Source organism: Aythya marila, assembly GCF_965140915.1.
Source record: "Aythya marila genome assembly, chromosome: 25".
Lineage (NCBI taxonomy): Eukaryota > Metazoa > Chordata > Aves > Anseriformes > Anatidae > Aythya > Aythya marila.
In genome coordinates, this window is record NC_139066.1 from 5325705 (window position 1) to 5342042 (window position 16338).

The following is a 16338-nucleotide window of genomic DNA, read 5'->3' on the forward strand; positions in this document are numbered from 1 at the left end:
TAAGTTATATAAGAAGAAACAGCTTCCTGTTTGTGGGCATCTCTTGTAGATCAGGCATGACTACATTTTACAGAAACATTTTACATTGTTTCCTATTCCAAAGTTTGTTAAAAGTCAACAAAACAAGAGCCCCAGCTGCCAAAACTATTTTACATACAGTAAAAGGGGAAGTTCTCATCTGGGTGCAAGTTTAAGTCATTGTCTACAATTCCCAGATAAAAAGGATCCAGTATAAAATGACAGACTTCAAGACCACTCATTTCACCAGGAGGTCCAAAGTATAGTTGGAATTCTGGTCTCCAATTCATAAAATGCTGTGACAAGCAGTTTGACATTTCCATGAAAGAAAAAAAAAATAAAAATCAAAAGCTCAAAGAAAAGCTAAAGTTATCTACACCTCCAAACAGAACACAGATGAGGAACAGCCTGCTACTGTTGCAGTGTTTAATGAGAGTTTGCTCAATTAAGGTGATTCATTGCTCCACCAGGAAGGTTCAGCACCTACTGCTGTACCAGTCACTGTTACTGATCTGAAGCAATTCAGTTACCACTTGAACCATGTTATTGTTGTGTTTCTTCAGCAGTCGCAGGTTTAACTGCCTGTCACAGAATCCCATCTCACACAGACTGGATAGAAGAGCGGCAGTGTGCTCTTCAGTAGCAGCAGGCTGCAAAAAACAAAAGATATGAAGAGATCATTTATTGTCTTACTTTTCCCATTTCAATTGGTGGTCCTGCATTAAACCAAAATATAATTAAGGCACTGAGGCCCTTTGTCTGCAATTAAGCTGTTGGTGTTCACTTCCATTGTTTGCTTACAAAGGTGAATTACTGCTTTTGCACGATGCTTTAAGAGATACTTCATCCCCACAGCATGGATTTCCCTATCAGCTGGTGAAGCAGCATACTTCAAGGGGATGCCATAAAGCTCAAAATCTTACTATTCCTGTAGTGCATTGCAAAATGTCCTATACAGAATGTTGATACATTCATAAAACACACAAAATTCCAACCTTAAAACTTGTAGTGTAGGTGTAAAATTCACACAGTATACAGGAAAAAGACGTTTACCTGTTCTGTAATGGGTGGTCCAGCAAATAATGCTTTGTAGGCTGAGGCAGCAACTGATAAAGCTCCTTTAACTAGTTCTCCTGCAATACTGCTTCCTTGTGGGTGTCTGCAGAGAAGATATTACTTTAGGTGTCAGCAAAGCCATGTGTGCATGCAAGTCTCTCCCCATTAGTTGGCTGAGACTTAATTCTTGTCAGAGAACAACCCATTATCCAAAGGAATCCCCATCAATCAAGCCATTTGGGAAAGTCACTGCTTCTTTCTTGACACTTTCTGATAAACTTTTTATGCTAAAGTTTTGTTAGCCTATTTTCCATTTGCCACTGTTTGAAAGGAATTAAGTACTGTCACCCCAAAGAACGCATCTGTATGTGGAATTTGTGACACATCCATCCAGGCTACAGCAGCTGGCTTCCACTGATTCCTAGTCACTTAATCTTAAAAGAAGAGCCGCAGAATAAACGTCATTTGTGAAGTCACGGCTTCTGTTTCATTACCTTGGGTATTCTGAGAACCTCTGTTTTCTTGTTGTAAATCCAGAAGATCCCGGTCCATGACTGTCTTCACCACTAGGTTCTGGAAGAAGCAAAGACACCGTATCAACACGGACAGTAAATGAAAAGCTGAAGTGCTGCAACATGTATGTAAACGGAAAGGGGTGGGAGTCAGTCCAAGTTAATACTTTCAAGTTTAGTGATCCAGATGCAACCTAGGTATGCAAGATTCTCATCACATTCCTGACTATCAAAAGAATTCCAGGAATCATTCGGCTGATTAGTCAGTGGTTATCTGCTTTACCATGAGATGAACTGCTGTCTGAGCCCGAAATAACTGTAACAATAGCTTATACACAAGGCTCTAATTCCAGAGCAAAGTAATCTTCCATATTTATGCAAACACTTCTGAGTACCCTCCTACCATTTCTAATAAATGCTCTTTTAACCTGGATTCAGAAAGCTGTATTGCTTTCTACAAATCTTCTGTACAGTAACATTTTAAACACCCAGAGAGAACTAAACATTATTACTTGGCTAGGTTTCTGCTCTCCTCTAGAACAACAAGACAACAAATCCAACCACAGGTATAAGGAATAGGAGATAACTACAAATGCACCCTTCAGTCAGTACTGTCAATACCTTCTCTTATTTGATTGTGAGTAGTGGAAGAGACATTCTCTGGAGCTGGTACGTTTGGTTCTTGGAAGATACAGTTCTGAAGAGATGCAAGATTCCTGAGAACATAAGGCAAAAAATTACTTTTACCACTTTCATTCTACACATACACATGCAGGCAAGTCAATCTATAGGCAACAGGAAAATCTTCACAGGTTCCCTTCTTCCCTTCCCTACTCACTGATTAGCTAAGTGCATCAGGTTTTATAAAGAGTTATAGGATATAGGACATTCACTCCATCATACACAACACTGATTTTTTGCAACCAGTTCTATTTGAATATTGAACTTGAGTGCAATTCCCCGCCCTGTTAAGCCTGCAGCCATTAACATAATGGCTTTGTTCCGAGAGCATACCTTTCTGTCTGGGGTAAGGTATCCGTGGTCTCTGGGGTCAAGGGTACTACAGGCAGCGTTTGTGATGTTGTCGAAGTATCAGCAACGCTGTGTATCTCTGGCTGACTTCCCCCATCTTGCCCTGCTCCTGTTTCAGTTTCTCCTGTCTTTTCCAGGCTGGGCTGAGAAAGAGCCGAACTATACATGGACTCCCCTAAAGGACGACTGGTATCAAAGCACTCAGGGAGAATAATAATATAATCCTCTGATGAAGCAGAAGAGCCTTGACTTTGTACATCATCTTTATCATCACCTTCATCTTCATCACCGGAATCGCCGGCGTTGCTACTAGGGTTTACTTTCTCGGAAAACAGAAGTTCCCCTAACAGAAAAAGAAAGAATAAAGCATATTAAATTTGTCCAAATTGCCTGGGTAACAGCAAAAGCAGTGCTGTCCCAGATATAAAATGCAACTACTCAGAAATAACTGTAAACCTTTGCTGTCAATGTTAACTGTCTGGTTTTCTTGATCTCTTGGGAATAGGTTGGGGGTATGGTGTGAAAGAGCAACAGATTTTACTGGTAAGCTTAAGCATAATTCAACAGGAATAACAGCTACACTGAGAACAGTTTTCAGCTCCTAAATTATACGTGTTGGATACAGTTCAAAGCACAGCCTTTAAGCTACATGTACAAAATACAGAAGCACCAGCCATACTTAGTCTTTGAGCACTTATCTGAATACTTGACTGGAACCATTATGTCTCAGTATCACTTCTTAAAAAAAAAAAACAAACAAAAAACTCTTGAAATAGCTGCTTGTTCAGTGTATTGACACCAATTTTCTGATACATCAAGAAAATCGTTGTTGCAGTATCCAGTTTCTTAGAATAGCAGATATCTTCTTACAGCTTTTTTGTAGCCCATTACAATTTCACTTTAAATCCAGACTTTACTTACCACTGCCATTTTCTGTCATGGCCTCTGATTGACAGATCTTTGATTCCTTTTTAGTTTTTATCCTGGGAGATTCTTCACTTAGTACATTACAAGTGAAGGTGTCTTGCAGTGTTTGCAAAGAATCTATACAATAATCAAGAAAAACAATTAAAAAGATATCGCCACCTGCAGTGCACAGCAATTTGTGGCCAATGTCTGAGTGCAAAGAAAGTAAAGCCACAGCTAGCCAAAGAATGCAGCTAAGGCAGTACTCACTCTTCATCACTTTCTTTTTCTGTGGGGGCTTATGGTCAGGTGCAGCATCCAGGGTAAGAGAGCGAATTACAGTTTCACAGACAAACTGAGTCCCACTCATGTCTTCTTCCCCTTCCTCCTGGTTTAGTGGATGTTCACCTTTCATTTTCACCATGCAAGCATCTGTAGGAAAGCAGACCTCAATTATTCCTTTGAAAGGAAGAGAGATTATTTAAACATGACAACAAGGAAACACAAGTATGAGAAGAATTTGTAAGCTATCCAAGGCTAATGCTGATTTTGTGTGTGGATTCCTCCTTAAAAAGAGTGAAAGATTTTGGAAGTCATTTATGTTGAATGTGAAAATGATTGAGAAGTAGGGGGACAACATCTAGAATGGTTCAGTATAATCTGGCCTATAAAGAGCAAATTCTGAATTCTCCCAACAATTCTACTAGGCAGAAAAAAATCTAGTTTTCCATTTCTGAATTGCAGATATTACACTCCAACATCCACAATCACAGTAGTGCCATACTACATGCTTATAAGCCAAACTACTGTTTTTTTCTTACACAGAAAGAGAACAACAGGAGTTAGAATTCTTCCAGTAAATAAAACATCACTTCTGCCCAGTCAGACTTGATGATACCTCCTCCCTGCTCCCCAGGCTCCCAGTGATTACTGCTTACCAGACACTGGTTTAAATCCACTTCCCTCATTCTCCTCCTCTATCTGACCTAAGCCAGGTTTTTCCACCAAGGGGCTATCATGTGGCAAAGGGGACATGCATGGAGTCATGTCTGAAAAACAAAAGCAGCAAAGATAATGAGCATTAAAATAAGAACCTTCCTTCCTCCAAGAGGCAGCCTTTTAAGAAGTTATCTTTTCCTTAAAGGATGTTCTTCCAAGACTGAAGCCCAGGTATCTTACAAAATACTTTGGTGAAAAGGAATTAGCTTTGCATGACACTGGCACTAGTTGAGCAGAGAAATTGACAGCCTTCTGCAATGCCTGGAATCTCATGGCCTTGAGTGGGTGAAGATGGAAAGAAGTTAAGACTGCAAATTACAAAGGACTATCAGGTATTTCCTCTAGGGCTGCAGAAAGAATTAAAATGGAAAGACATGGGAGCTGGGAGGACTCTCTAGCCAGAAGACCAAAAGTTTTTTGCATATAAAACCTTATCATTGGGTAAACAGTAGCTTAGAAAGCTAGAGATAACACACCAGAGTATCAAAAATCCTTACCAACAGGAGTGTTGTGTGGCACTCGCTCCAGTTCCTGCACAATATTGATATCCAATAGTTCAAAGGACAGTAAATCCTACAGAAAGAAACCCCACACAGTTTTCATCAACAAACCCTGAACTGGAATCCTACATGGTACTCCCCAGCATTAGGTCCCAATATCTTACAAAGAGGTCTACTTCATTTTGTTAGTTACTTAGCATGATCTCAGGCAGGGGATGTTTTCCCACAAAGGCCATCCCCACATTACAGAAAGCAGTACATAAATTAAGGCAGCAAGAGGGAAACCTAAGTACTCCCTTGTCAGAGGTCAGGGAAAGACCCAATCCTGTAACTATAGAGAATTTTAGTTTGTCCTGCACATAATCTTCCAGCGACAGTCCCCCATCCTAATTCAGGGAAACAGCTCTGCTATATAAAATGCAGTATATTCTTCCTGAAAATAGAAGTGGCTATTTTAGGGTTCAGAAGCTACTTTTTTTTCTTACGGATGTCTATGTACCTAGATACGAAATCCAAGGTGGTTTGGCTGATGTCTACCTCTTAACATTTTTACCTGTGCAGTGAGGAGATCCACAGATGGGATATAAAATTCTCTCTCGCTTGGCAGATTTTTCATCTTCAAAGGAAGAGTTGGCAGAGGTATCTCAGCCTGTTCCACAATTTCACCCATCACTTGAGCATCGCCTTCTGTCTTCAAGGAAGCAACCTGAAAAGGCCAAAAAAAGGCTCAAAAACATCTTAGGCAGGCAGCAAATAAAAGTTCCATAAAATGCAAAGCCTAAATACTATGTATAAGAACACCAAAAACAACTTGAAAAAATATTTAATTCAGCTCATTTTAGAGCCAAAAGGACAAGATTTAACACCAAAAAAAAAAATCTTGTAACATTTAATTTTGATCAAAGAACTATACAAGTAGCTGAAACAGACTGTTAACTTATCCCATGTCTGTCAAAAAGAACTACCATTTCAGAGCTTATAAACGCAAGAGAAGTTGTTTCTCTTCCCTACTAAGAATAAGATCAGAAGAAAAATCAACTAAAGGAATCCCCAAGAGATCAATGCAGTTAGGAACACTATGTCATTGCAGAGAACAATATACATTGCTCAATCTACTCAGCAATTCACAGCTGCCCTCAAAACTGTATGAATTACTTGCCTGTTTGTTACTGGAGGAGGATTTATCTTTTTGATCGGAATCGGAGTCCTTCCAATTGTTTTCTAAAGACTCAGTAGCTGGGGAGGGATCCACAACAATACTGCACCAGATCCTAGGCCCAAACTGTTCCCCTCTGTGTGACAGTCTCCAGTGAGAGGTGTATGTTCCTTCTATATTAGGAGCCACAAACTCAACTGAAACAGTTCCTACTTGTCCTGATGGAAGGGATGGCACCAACACATCCTTTTTCTCAGAAGATGCCAAGGTCAAGTTTCCCCACATAAGTTTCAGCTGAAATATACAACAGAAAAAGCAAAAGTTAACTTCACTTGTTTCTTTGTGATCTGTATGGAGTAAAGAACATTTCAAGTTCTGCTGAAAGGCCTTGCACAGATGTGAGGCAGAGAAAAGCAGCTGCTAGTCAAGGTTTTCAGTCTATCACCAGAAAAATATTTGTTTAAACAGGAACTCAGTCAGCACTCGAAGAAAAACTTTTACATGTCAGAAGTGCAACATATGTGCTGTAACAAGGTTGAACTACTATTACATTAGAATAGCACTAGAAGACAGTTTCAGTGATTGTTATGTTGATTGCTTCCCTCCTACCCTCTGTAGTTTTAAGGAGGACCTAGATAGATTAACGCCCAGGAATTCCCAGTTTATAAATTAACTGGCCAAAATAAACCCTAAACAGGTTCTGAGAGAGAATTCAAATCCCTAATTCATGTATTTAGTCTTCTAGAACTATTTTAATGTGTAAAAGTAACAGCAAAGGAAAGATACCTTTGTGTCTGAGCCCCATTCCACATTGCCAGTATTTTTCATTCGCCAGTGTTTGATAAACTTTGTTCCTGGCTGCAAGCGAGTCCCATCTGGCAAATTCTCATCCACAAATACTGCACTTAGTGTTGGGACAATTGCTTGGACGGGTTGACTAGGACTCCTGGGATTCAGGGAAAAAAAAAAAAAAAATGAACTGAGGAAGTCACTCAGCTGCTATTTCACTGGCTAAACTGGAAGAGGCTATTTAAAGATTTTTTTTCCTTTAAGTTTCTCTGGCTGCAACATTAATTCATACTGCATGTGCATGCACGTATATATAATGGTAGGTATTTTTCTTCCTCATAAATCTGTTCAAGTTTCTGGTAACAATAATCAGTTGCTTTGCTTTTTTTCTTCTGATACTCTCATCAAAAAGAAAACACTCCACTCTGCAAATTCAGTTTAGACAAAATCCTCACAGGGTCCAATCACAAATAATACTTCAAATGAGCAACTGATTTCATAATTTTCCTACTGTTATTTTAAAACTTGGTCTCATCACAGAAGGCCAGACACTGCAACTAAGAAATGCTCAGCTAACAACATCCCTTACAGTAAGGTACTGGGTTGGAGACTCTCAGACTTCAGAGTAGGTGAGCCACTAGTTTCCAACACATGGACAGAGTTCCACAGATGAATTTTCCTGTGCAATTTCAGCTGCTTTTTGAGCTCTCGGACCTCTGCCTTTCGCTGTTTCTTCTCTGCTCGTAATCTCTGCTTTTCTGCCTTCAGAAATCTTTTGTCCATCTGTTTCTGGAGCCTGCAGGGAGAGAGAACTACCTTATTAAACTGATTAGAACACAGCTTTAGCCAACACAGTCCTAGTCTTAAAGGGAATGTTTCATGGAATGTTTCACATTTCAAGACTGAATACCAGATGACTTTAAAAGAACAACTTCACAGTTGCTGGTGAAGACATTTAGAACTGCCCCAGTGAGAGGGTAAAGACAGATTAGAAAAAGCAAGCTATCCATGTCTACCATCCACCTATGAAACAAAATCCTATCTTTTCTACTTTGTTATCAATGGTCCAGGAAGATATTTGTCTGAGGCCATTTGTAAGTAAAGAGCTATTTTTAGCTACTTGCACTACAGTTCCAGAGGATTATTTCAATTTCCTGTTATCTCTAAATCTAAATTCATAAAAGCTGAATATCAACCCCGTGACAGGTTTTTCCACTTTGCTACCAAGACAGCCTTATCAGGTGTTGACAGGTGCCACCATTTACCTAACTTGCTCCAGAGTAGCAGGCAGGCGAGGTGAAAACTGTGCAAGGTTGTAGTTCTCAGCAATACACAGTATAGGTCTTCGTAGCTTTAACAAGACGTGATTAGGATCGTGTGCATATGTTCCTGCTTCACACTGTTCACAAATATTGTAGGCTGGACAAAGGCTGCAAAGCAGTAGAAGTAGGTTACTGAGAGGCAAAGAATACAATAGAAAAAGACATTGAAGGGTAATTAATTCTTACATTTCTCCTGAGAAACAAACTCAGTATCCTATCATCATTTTAAGCAGTGACCAAGTGAAACAGAAGCTGCTTATCCACTTATACATCAATATCAGGAACATCGAGATCAATATCTCTTCTTTAAAGAGCTGTAAGACAGTTCCCACTTCCTTCTTGAATAAGCATTGAAAAACCTGACATTTTCTTTAGCATGAGCTCCTGACAATTGTTGCTATAAAGAACAAAACTTCATACTGAACTCAAATGACAGAAACAGCATTCCACTTGTGAAAATACAGAGGATAAGACAGCTGAAGTTTTCAGGATGCAAAAGATTGCTCTAGCAGCAACAGGACTGGTAAAAACAGATTGCCAGCTCATGCCAACGAGAAAAACATCCACAGGAAAACCTTTACTGGCATTCCATTCACTGCTGCTGCCTAAAATACCTACCTACAAAAGTAACTGCCTCATTCAAATTAAAACCTCACTTAAGACACTCATAAAAACATATTTCATATTATTAAGAAACTGCCAGAAAGCTCATAAAAAAAAAGGATGACTTCATTTAAACTCATTGACTGTCAGAATGAAAAACAATTTTTTTAAACAGCGTATATAAGTTTTGCATTTTTGTTTAACTTAGCCAAGCATTTTCCTTTACAGTTACTACATGCCATATGCAAAGAAAGTCTAAAAGTGCTTGTGAAAAACATAAGTTCTTTTACATTGTTTTAATGATCGTGTTTTTTTCAAAACAGTATTAATCTTGCTATTATGCAGATAAGGGCTGTTCACATGAACAGAGAACGTAAGCTGTTTATGAGAGACATGCTAACGGTCCTGAGGCGTACATCATGCTGAAGATTAGCAAAATGGAAATCTGTGATGCTAAGATGTCTTTTCAAACTCTCATTCACACACACAACACACTGAGTTTCCCATACAGCCATTACTCATCATATCCTACCTGCACTGGTAGCGAACTCCAACAATTCGGGCCTGACAGTTGCAGCAGGAGATGAGCCAGTCACACTGGTTCTCATTCCCAGTCTGGGTCTCTGAAGCTGGAGGTGCTGCTGTAACAGAGCTCTCAGGAAAGTCTGGAGCCTGATTGTGATGAACAAGCTTCTCATACAACTTCTGTTCCAGTTGCTCAACAGTTTCCTTCACCACTTGCTCCCTGAACTGAAGAAGAAAGTCATGAATTGGAGCAACGCAAGCAGCTTCAAAAAGTTGGATTACGCTGCCCCAAATCTCCCAACTCACAAGGCATAAAGCAGTTCAGAATTCACTCAACTCTGCAACAACACATTCCAGATGAATTTGAAGAAATATCACATTCCTCAAAGAGAATTTATTTTAGAAAATACCAGCCCACTGGTTTTAAACAAGGCAGGACAAGTAATTTCACTACGATAGAGTGATTAGATGCCTAAATGCCATTTAAAGCTCTGGTCACAAGTACCAGATATATATAACTATATACCTATGATCAGATATATTGCTGGGCATTACAGGTATCTTCTTCCCATAACCTCTTATGTAGCCCTTTTATAAATAACCAAAATTCAGAAGAAAAGACACTTACTGTTTCCAAGTAGCTAGTAAACCATTCTGGAGGATTTTCATCTGTTCTCCCTGTTCTATTGTGATTTAACTTTTGCTGGTGGAAAAGGAAAGAGTCAAACACATTAAGCACATGAAGCTGTAAAACAAACCTCAATACAGCAGAACAACAACTTCCTCAACTCTTTTACAAAAAAGACTTCAAGTTCTTTGGAAAACAGCAGAAAAGTTACAGAAGAAAGCCACTACAGTTTTCTGAAAGATTTTTACCTTATTAGCATTTGAATGTAATTACACATCAAAGCTAAAGAAATCAAGTCAACCAGAAGTTACTAGATGTCAAATCAGAGCTTCAGGTCAACATTAAAGAGCCTGTTTTTCTAAATGCAACATCAAAACCTCCTCTTTAAGACATTCAAACAATTTCATGACCCGTAATGGGAGCATACAGGTAGCTACAAAGACCAACTTCTAATTGCATCAGTTTTTAGGTACGAGTAAAGATGATAATCAGTCTATAGTATGAATTACACTTATGAATTTTCTTTTAATGAATATATAGTCCAACTCTGCATCCTACCTGAACTGCCAGCTCCTTTTCATTTTTCAAGTCTTCCTCTGACCCCTGAGCTACCACAGAGTAGTGTGAAAGAGGTATTTTCTCATCTTTAAGAGCTGCCAACTGTTCTGTCACGGGTCTTTCACGTGGTTGTGAAGAACAAGATGGAGCATCTTTCAGCAAAGAGCCTTCTTCATACACATTCATCTGGAGTTGATTTCCTTGTTTGACTGCAATCTAAATAAAGATTACATGACAGACCCTATTTACTTCACTTCAAAACAACACTAAATATCCTGTAAAAATACAGCACTACACCGCACTGGAGAGGTCATGAGAAAAAAAAAAAAAAACACAAAAAACAAGAATTGAGTCACATGCCAAGCTACAGTCAGCTGATTTTTTTTTATTCTGCCTTTCCTAAAAGTTACTGATATGCTTACTGGGAAGTCCACTATAAGCAAAAAAAATTATGCAGATATACTACAGTTTTTCAATCTATAATAAAGCTGTTTATATAAAGCCAGTAAACAATAAAGATTCTGTCCAGTAAATTCTCATTTGTGATTATTTTCAAGCAATTTCCAGATTAAAATTTCAAGCCATAAGCAAAAATGTTCTGAAAGCATTAGTACTGTACAATTTAAAGGAATGCAATCCTTATTTTTTCTAAAAAAAAAAAAACAAAAAAAAACATGTAATCATTTAAGAAGTAACTAAGCACTGACATCACCAAAAGTTTTATTACCAGAGAGTGCAATGTTGGAGCCTGCATGGCAAGGTTTTTAAAGGGATCCAATAAAGGGCCAGTACCTCCAAATGTGGAATTCGTGTATTTGAGAGAGCTATTAATTTGACTCTCTGCTCTGGGCCCTGAATCACAACTGCATATTCAACTAATTATACAAAACGAAATTAGGCTGGTGGGACAATAGTATAGTGAATATTCAGGATAATGCCCAAAGCAAGGAAACTGAGCTATTCTGATTTCTACGAGCGAGATACCGATGTTTTCCCCCCCCTCTGCTACATCAATTCTCATCAGAGAAAGTTGAATATATTGAAAAAGTCAGAAACAGTTACCTTCAGAGCTTCTTCATATTCCTCTGAAGAAAAAAGAAAACAAATGTGAATTTTCCCTATCTCAGATAATACATGCAAACTTAGCACACTGTAGTTAAAAACCTAGGAATGTCTTCCATACCTTCTGTAAATTACTTTAAAATAGTGCTTCTAAAGAAAACACCTGTATGTATGGCAACAAGGAAACACACTTGCAGCCTGGAGACTTCCCATTCCATTAATTTACTCATTTTTGAAAAAATTAACTTTCTGTAGATAAAGAGTATTTTCCTTTTGGAAGGATTTGGTGCCAAATCATACACAGATCCCCAAATCAACATGTAAGCTCTCTCATCTGCTTCTCCATAAATATAAGCAACAGCTGGGGTCTATTTATAAACCTGATTTCATTTTAATAAAGTAATAGCTCACCTTTGCTATTCACAGAGACCTGCAAAGAGAGAAAAAAAGTGATTAACAGACAATTAAATATTTCTGTGATTCCCTTAAAATTAACATGCTTTCAAAATAAATGTACTTTTATCCAGTGTTTCTAAAGTATCATTCCTTCTGGTATTTGTTATTGCTGCCATGCTTAATTATTAACTAATGACGTGGTGGTTTAAAGTAGACCATGTTCTTCACCAGGTTTGCATACTAAGTGAGCCCTCTCGCTCTGCTGGCATCCAGAACGAGCATGGTCTCATACAGTGGAAGGAAGCCAGCGCTGATATCACTGAGCTTTCCAGACAAATAAACAGAGCTTGGACCGTTTGCTGTTCATGGCCAGATGCAACACTTGCCTTGTTTTTTTCCTAATCAAAAGGACTTCACACCATGTACTTCAGGTGCTCATTTATCAAATTTGCACACAGAAGTTATTAATACAAGAAATTATTTAATCACTACAGCATTACGTGATTTGATCAGTATTTACTTTATCACTATGTGAAAGATCTTAAACAGATATTTATATTTAAATATCAAAAAATACATACATATATACATATACATTTTATATATACACAGAGAAAGAGAGAGGCTGGAAAATAAGAGCAGAATCTTTCCTTGAAATGTTCCTGGAAGCGTCCAGACATTTCCCATTGGGTTAAGAAAATAAAACCAAGGATCCCCATCTCTGCAATTTAGCAGAGCTGCAAATCAATCACTGGAGCATGGCAGCTATGTTCACATTCCGATCTAAATCTCTAGATAAACAGAATGTGAGGGTGAGGTTGTGCCAAGCAGGAAGTTACTCAACAAGGACAACTAGAAGTAACCAATTTGCTTTCTGAGTCAGTAATCTGCTTGGAGATTATAGCATTTGCATAAAACAAGCAGAGGATTTCAGTACACCAGATCTCTGAAGTAAACATATGCTAAAGACAGGGGACCTACATTTTTCAAAGGAGGGAATGCAGATTGAAGAGACGGGGCTTTACCACAGCTGCAAACACAACCAGTTATAACATATTCTGATAAAGTAAATAAAATTAGAAATCCCTCAACAGACACATCCCTTCCCCTGAGCACAAAGAACCGCTGGCTGTTTCTATTCTGTTACACTGGTAGGAAAAAAAGAAAGGCAATAGCTTCAAAAAACATTTTAATTAAGAGTACTATATTATATTAAGATTGAAACCAAAAGACTAATAGCTATTGTCTTCTCTAAAGGACAAAAATGTCACCTCTGATCTGCAGAACAACCGCTCATGCAAGGTTCAAACCGTTACATTTGGGAAGCAGGGGGGAAGGAGGAATGGAGAGGAGAAGGTATCATACCTCGTCCTTATCCTCATCAATGTATTTGATCTGAATGTTGTCCAGGTCAAACGAAACTTTAACCTGCAAGTAAAAGAAAAAAAAAATGAGGAAAAAAATGCCAATACAGTGAGACAGAGCTGTAGCAGTTTTCAGTTAATCATGACTGCTAATAGGAAAAAGAAAAAAAAAGCTTTAACCCTTCCATCCCTCCCTTACAGTTTCTCTGCTGAAATAAATACACTTTTACCAAATCCATCCTCCTGGAGTTGAGCTACACTCCCAGTGCCTCGCTTCCGACCTTTACCAACTTTTTATAACGAAGAGATGAATTTCATTTATTTTGTTTTGCCTGCTCTAGTTAATGTTTACCCTAAAATCAAGATCACTGAGCAGCCTTTCCATGGAAAGAGGACTTGTTGTCAGTTAAACTCAGACACGGTAAACACTCCCACTTCCAGAGGCTAAAGCCAACGATCTTTGAACACCAACTTTCACATCACAAAGCACCTGGAAGATAGCTCAGGGAGGTGGGCAGCTCCTCCCTCCCCCGCCCCCAGCAAACCCATCTGTGTTTTGAGAAACTAGGATTAATTCAAGTGCTAAGAAAAGCAAAGCATTGCATTCTACAACTCCCTGGCAGATGCACTGCACATCTGAACACGTAAATCCATTATACCTATCCGAATAAGAACAAAGCTGAACAGCTACTTGGCATTACCAGGGCAGAACCAACAACAGCACAGGAGCCATAAACAAAAGCAGCAAAACCCTACACTGAATAAATCTTTGAGGCTCAAGTGCACTTCAGTGTTCTTTACCTACACAAACTGCATTTTCCTCATGAAGATTGCTGTATCTGAGCCCGGATCTAACAGAAGATGACTAGCAGCCTTGGAAGACAGCAGATGGCTGGGATTTACCTGGCCTCACAAGATGCTTCTTTAATTGCACAATGTGTGCGCCTGTCACGGTGCTCCAGTGATACAGCCCCAATTAATTTGGGGAGTGCAGCACGAGAACCAACTCAGCTGGGTGAGAAGAAACTGCAGTTACAAGTCTCTCTCTACATCACACCCAGATTATTCCCCAAAACACCAGCTAGAAGCAGAGATTTGGCGATCCTTTACCAACACCAGACCCTTTGACAGTGAAAACCCAAGGAGCAGTTTGGCCAGCGCTGCCTCAAAGCAGCAAATCCACGCAGCACAGCACAGACACCCAGCACTACGTCCTGGGTTAAAGAAGCAACGTTAAGAGACTCCCACACGAGGAACAAGCACACTGTCACTGCGAGTGCTTGGGAGAAAGAGCAACACCATGCCCACACAGTGATCTGCTCCCAGCTTTGACAGAAGCAGGACTCTGACCCCTTCAGGGGTTCTTGCAGGGTTTATGGGCTAGCAGCTGTGCAAAAGCTGACCTAGCACCTCCTCTATGAGACCCAAACACAAGGAAGAGAGCAGATGATGCAGCTCACGCTTTGAATTTGAAGCAGTGACCATGCAAGAACCTTCCACAAGGTAGGCTACATTAGCCAAAATGAAAGAGAAAAAATAAAACATGGTAAAACCTCTTAAGATACAACTTTTCAAACAACGTACCCACACAAACCAGGAGAGTTATTACAAAATTAAGTCAATAATCACTGCTGCTTCATCATAACTCTGAGAATCCTAACTGCACAACATAAACCACGTCCAACAAAAGAGTCTTGACTAAATAGGACGGGAAAACTTTGACAAAAAACTCCTCAGTATGCCAAGATCTTCATAGACACCTGCCTAGGTATGCAAGGCCTGCTGACAGGAACAGTTACAGCCACACGGGTACGCAAAGCACCAGGAAACAGGAAACCAAAAGCCTATGTTCATGACTCGGCATCCCAGAGAATAAAAAGAGAGAGAGAGAATGAGAGAAATCCTCTGTAAGTAACAGAGAAAGGCTAAAGTTGTGCCAGGGAGGTTTAGGTTGGATATTAGGAAGAACTTCTTTACCGAAAGGGTTGTGAGGCATTGGGATGGGCTGCCCAGGGAAGTGGTTCAGTCACCATCCCTGGAGGTCTTTAAAAGGCGTTTAGATACAGTGTTTAGTGATATGGTTTGGTGGAGAGCTTGGCAGTGTTAGGTCAGAGGTTGGACTGGGTGATCTGGGAGGTGATTCTGTGAGTAATCCAACTACATCTACTCAAATGGACAACAGAATGGCAGACGAGCAAAACTAAGGATTGCCAACAGGAACAGAGCACACAGCTCGGGTCCCCTGCCCCCACCCCAAACCAAACCCAAACCCCACAACCAACCCCGCAGCAGCTTTCTCCACAACACCCTTCCCACCTCCCCCCAAGCACACAACGAGCCCCAAAAAGCTCCAACCCCCCCCTGAGGCGACAGAACCGTGCAACACCCCCCCACACACCCCCCCCTTTAACCCCAAAGAGCCGGGCCCCGGGCTCACCATGGCCTCCACATCGGCCCACGTCGTGTGCGCCGAGTCGGACACGAGGAAGCTCTGGGTCTCCCCGCGGCAGCTGACGCGGAGATTCACCTGCGGCTCCATGGCCCGCTCCTCGCCGCGGGAGGCCCCTCAGGAGGGCCCGGGGAGGCCCCTCACACGCCCGCTGACCCCACCGAGGCCGACCCGGCAGCCAGGGCCCCTCGGGGTCCCGCCGCCTCAGCCCCCGCCGCCCCCAGCCCCTCAGCGCCCCGCCGGCCCTAACATGGCGGACAGGCCCCAGCCAGCTCCCCCCCCGCCCTTCTCGCGGTACTATTGGTCACCCGCCCTGTCGCTCAGCCTCTCCGCCGCGCTGATTGGTCGGGAGGCGGGGCCGCGAGCGGTGGAAACACAACAATAACACAGCCCGGGGAAACCGGAAGCGGGAGGACGGGCGGCGAGCCAGCGGCCGCGCACTTCCGGTGCTCCCACAATGCAG

At 40.7% G+C, this 16338-nt stretch overlaps 1 protein-coding gene across 2 annotated transcripts; it reads right to left on the reverse strand.

The window, feature by feature from the left end:
* Window positions 1–430: 430 nt before the first annotated feature.
* On the reverse strand, window positions 431–16073 carry NBR1 (NBR1 autophagy cargo receptor). Of its 2 annotated transcripts, none has more exons than XM_082778923.1 (21): window positions 15864–16073; window positions 13428–13490; window positions 12078–12096; window positions 11667–11689; window positions 10605–10820; window positions 10047–10121; window positions 9426–9643; window positions 8234–8398; window positions 7558–7764; window positions 6966–7125; window positions 6183–6473; window positions 5577–5729; window positions 5021–5096; window positions 4463–4573; window positions 3795–3956; window positions 3540–3662; window positions 2601–2961; window positions 2208–2302; window positions 1569–1647; window positions 1072–1177; window positions 431–668 (listed from the first exon to the last, which is right to left on the reverse strand). In XM_082778923.1, the coding sequence occupies exons 1-21, from the start codon at window positions 15963–15965 to the stop codon at window positions 495–497; spliced, it is 2979 nt and encodes a 992-aa protein (XP_082635049.1). In that variant the 5' UTR covers window positions 15966–16073; the 3' UTR covers window positions 431–494. The 2 variants fall into 2 exon arrangements, with proteins under 2 accessions (XP_082635049.1, XP_082635050.1); XM_082778924.1 differs by lacking the exon at window positions 15864–16073 and adding an exon at window positions 13657–13704.
* Window positions 16074–16338: the final 265 nt, after the last annotated feature.

Bases quoted from the DNA above. Each gene is read 5' to 3' on its own strand.
- NBR1 (XM_082778923.1), bottom strand. From the start codon at position 15,965: ATGGAGCCGCAGGTGAATCTCCGCGTCAGCTGCCGCGGGGAGACCCAG. The intron at 13,491-15,863 runs GTGAGCCCGGGG...TTTTACTTGCAG, and splicing joins GGGCCGATGTGGAGGCCATG to GTTAAAGTTTCGTTTGACCT. The intron at 669-1,071 runs GTAAACGTCTTT...TGTTTTTTGCAG, and splicing joins GACCACCCATTACAGAACAG to CCTGCTGCTACTGAAGAGCA.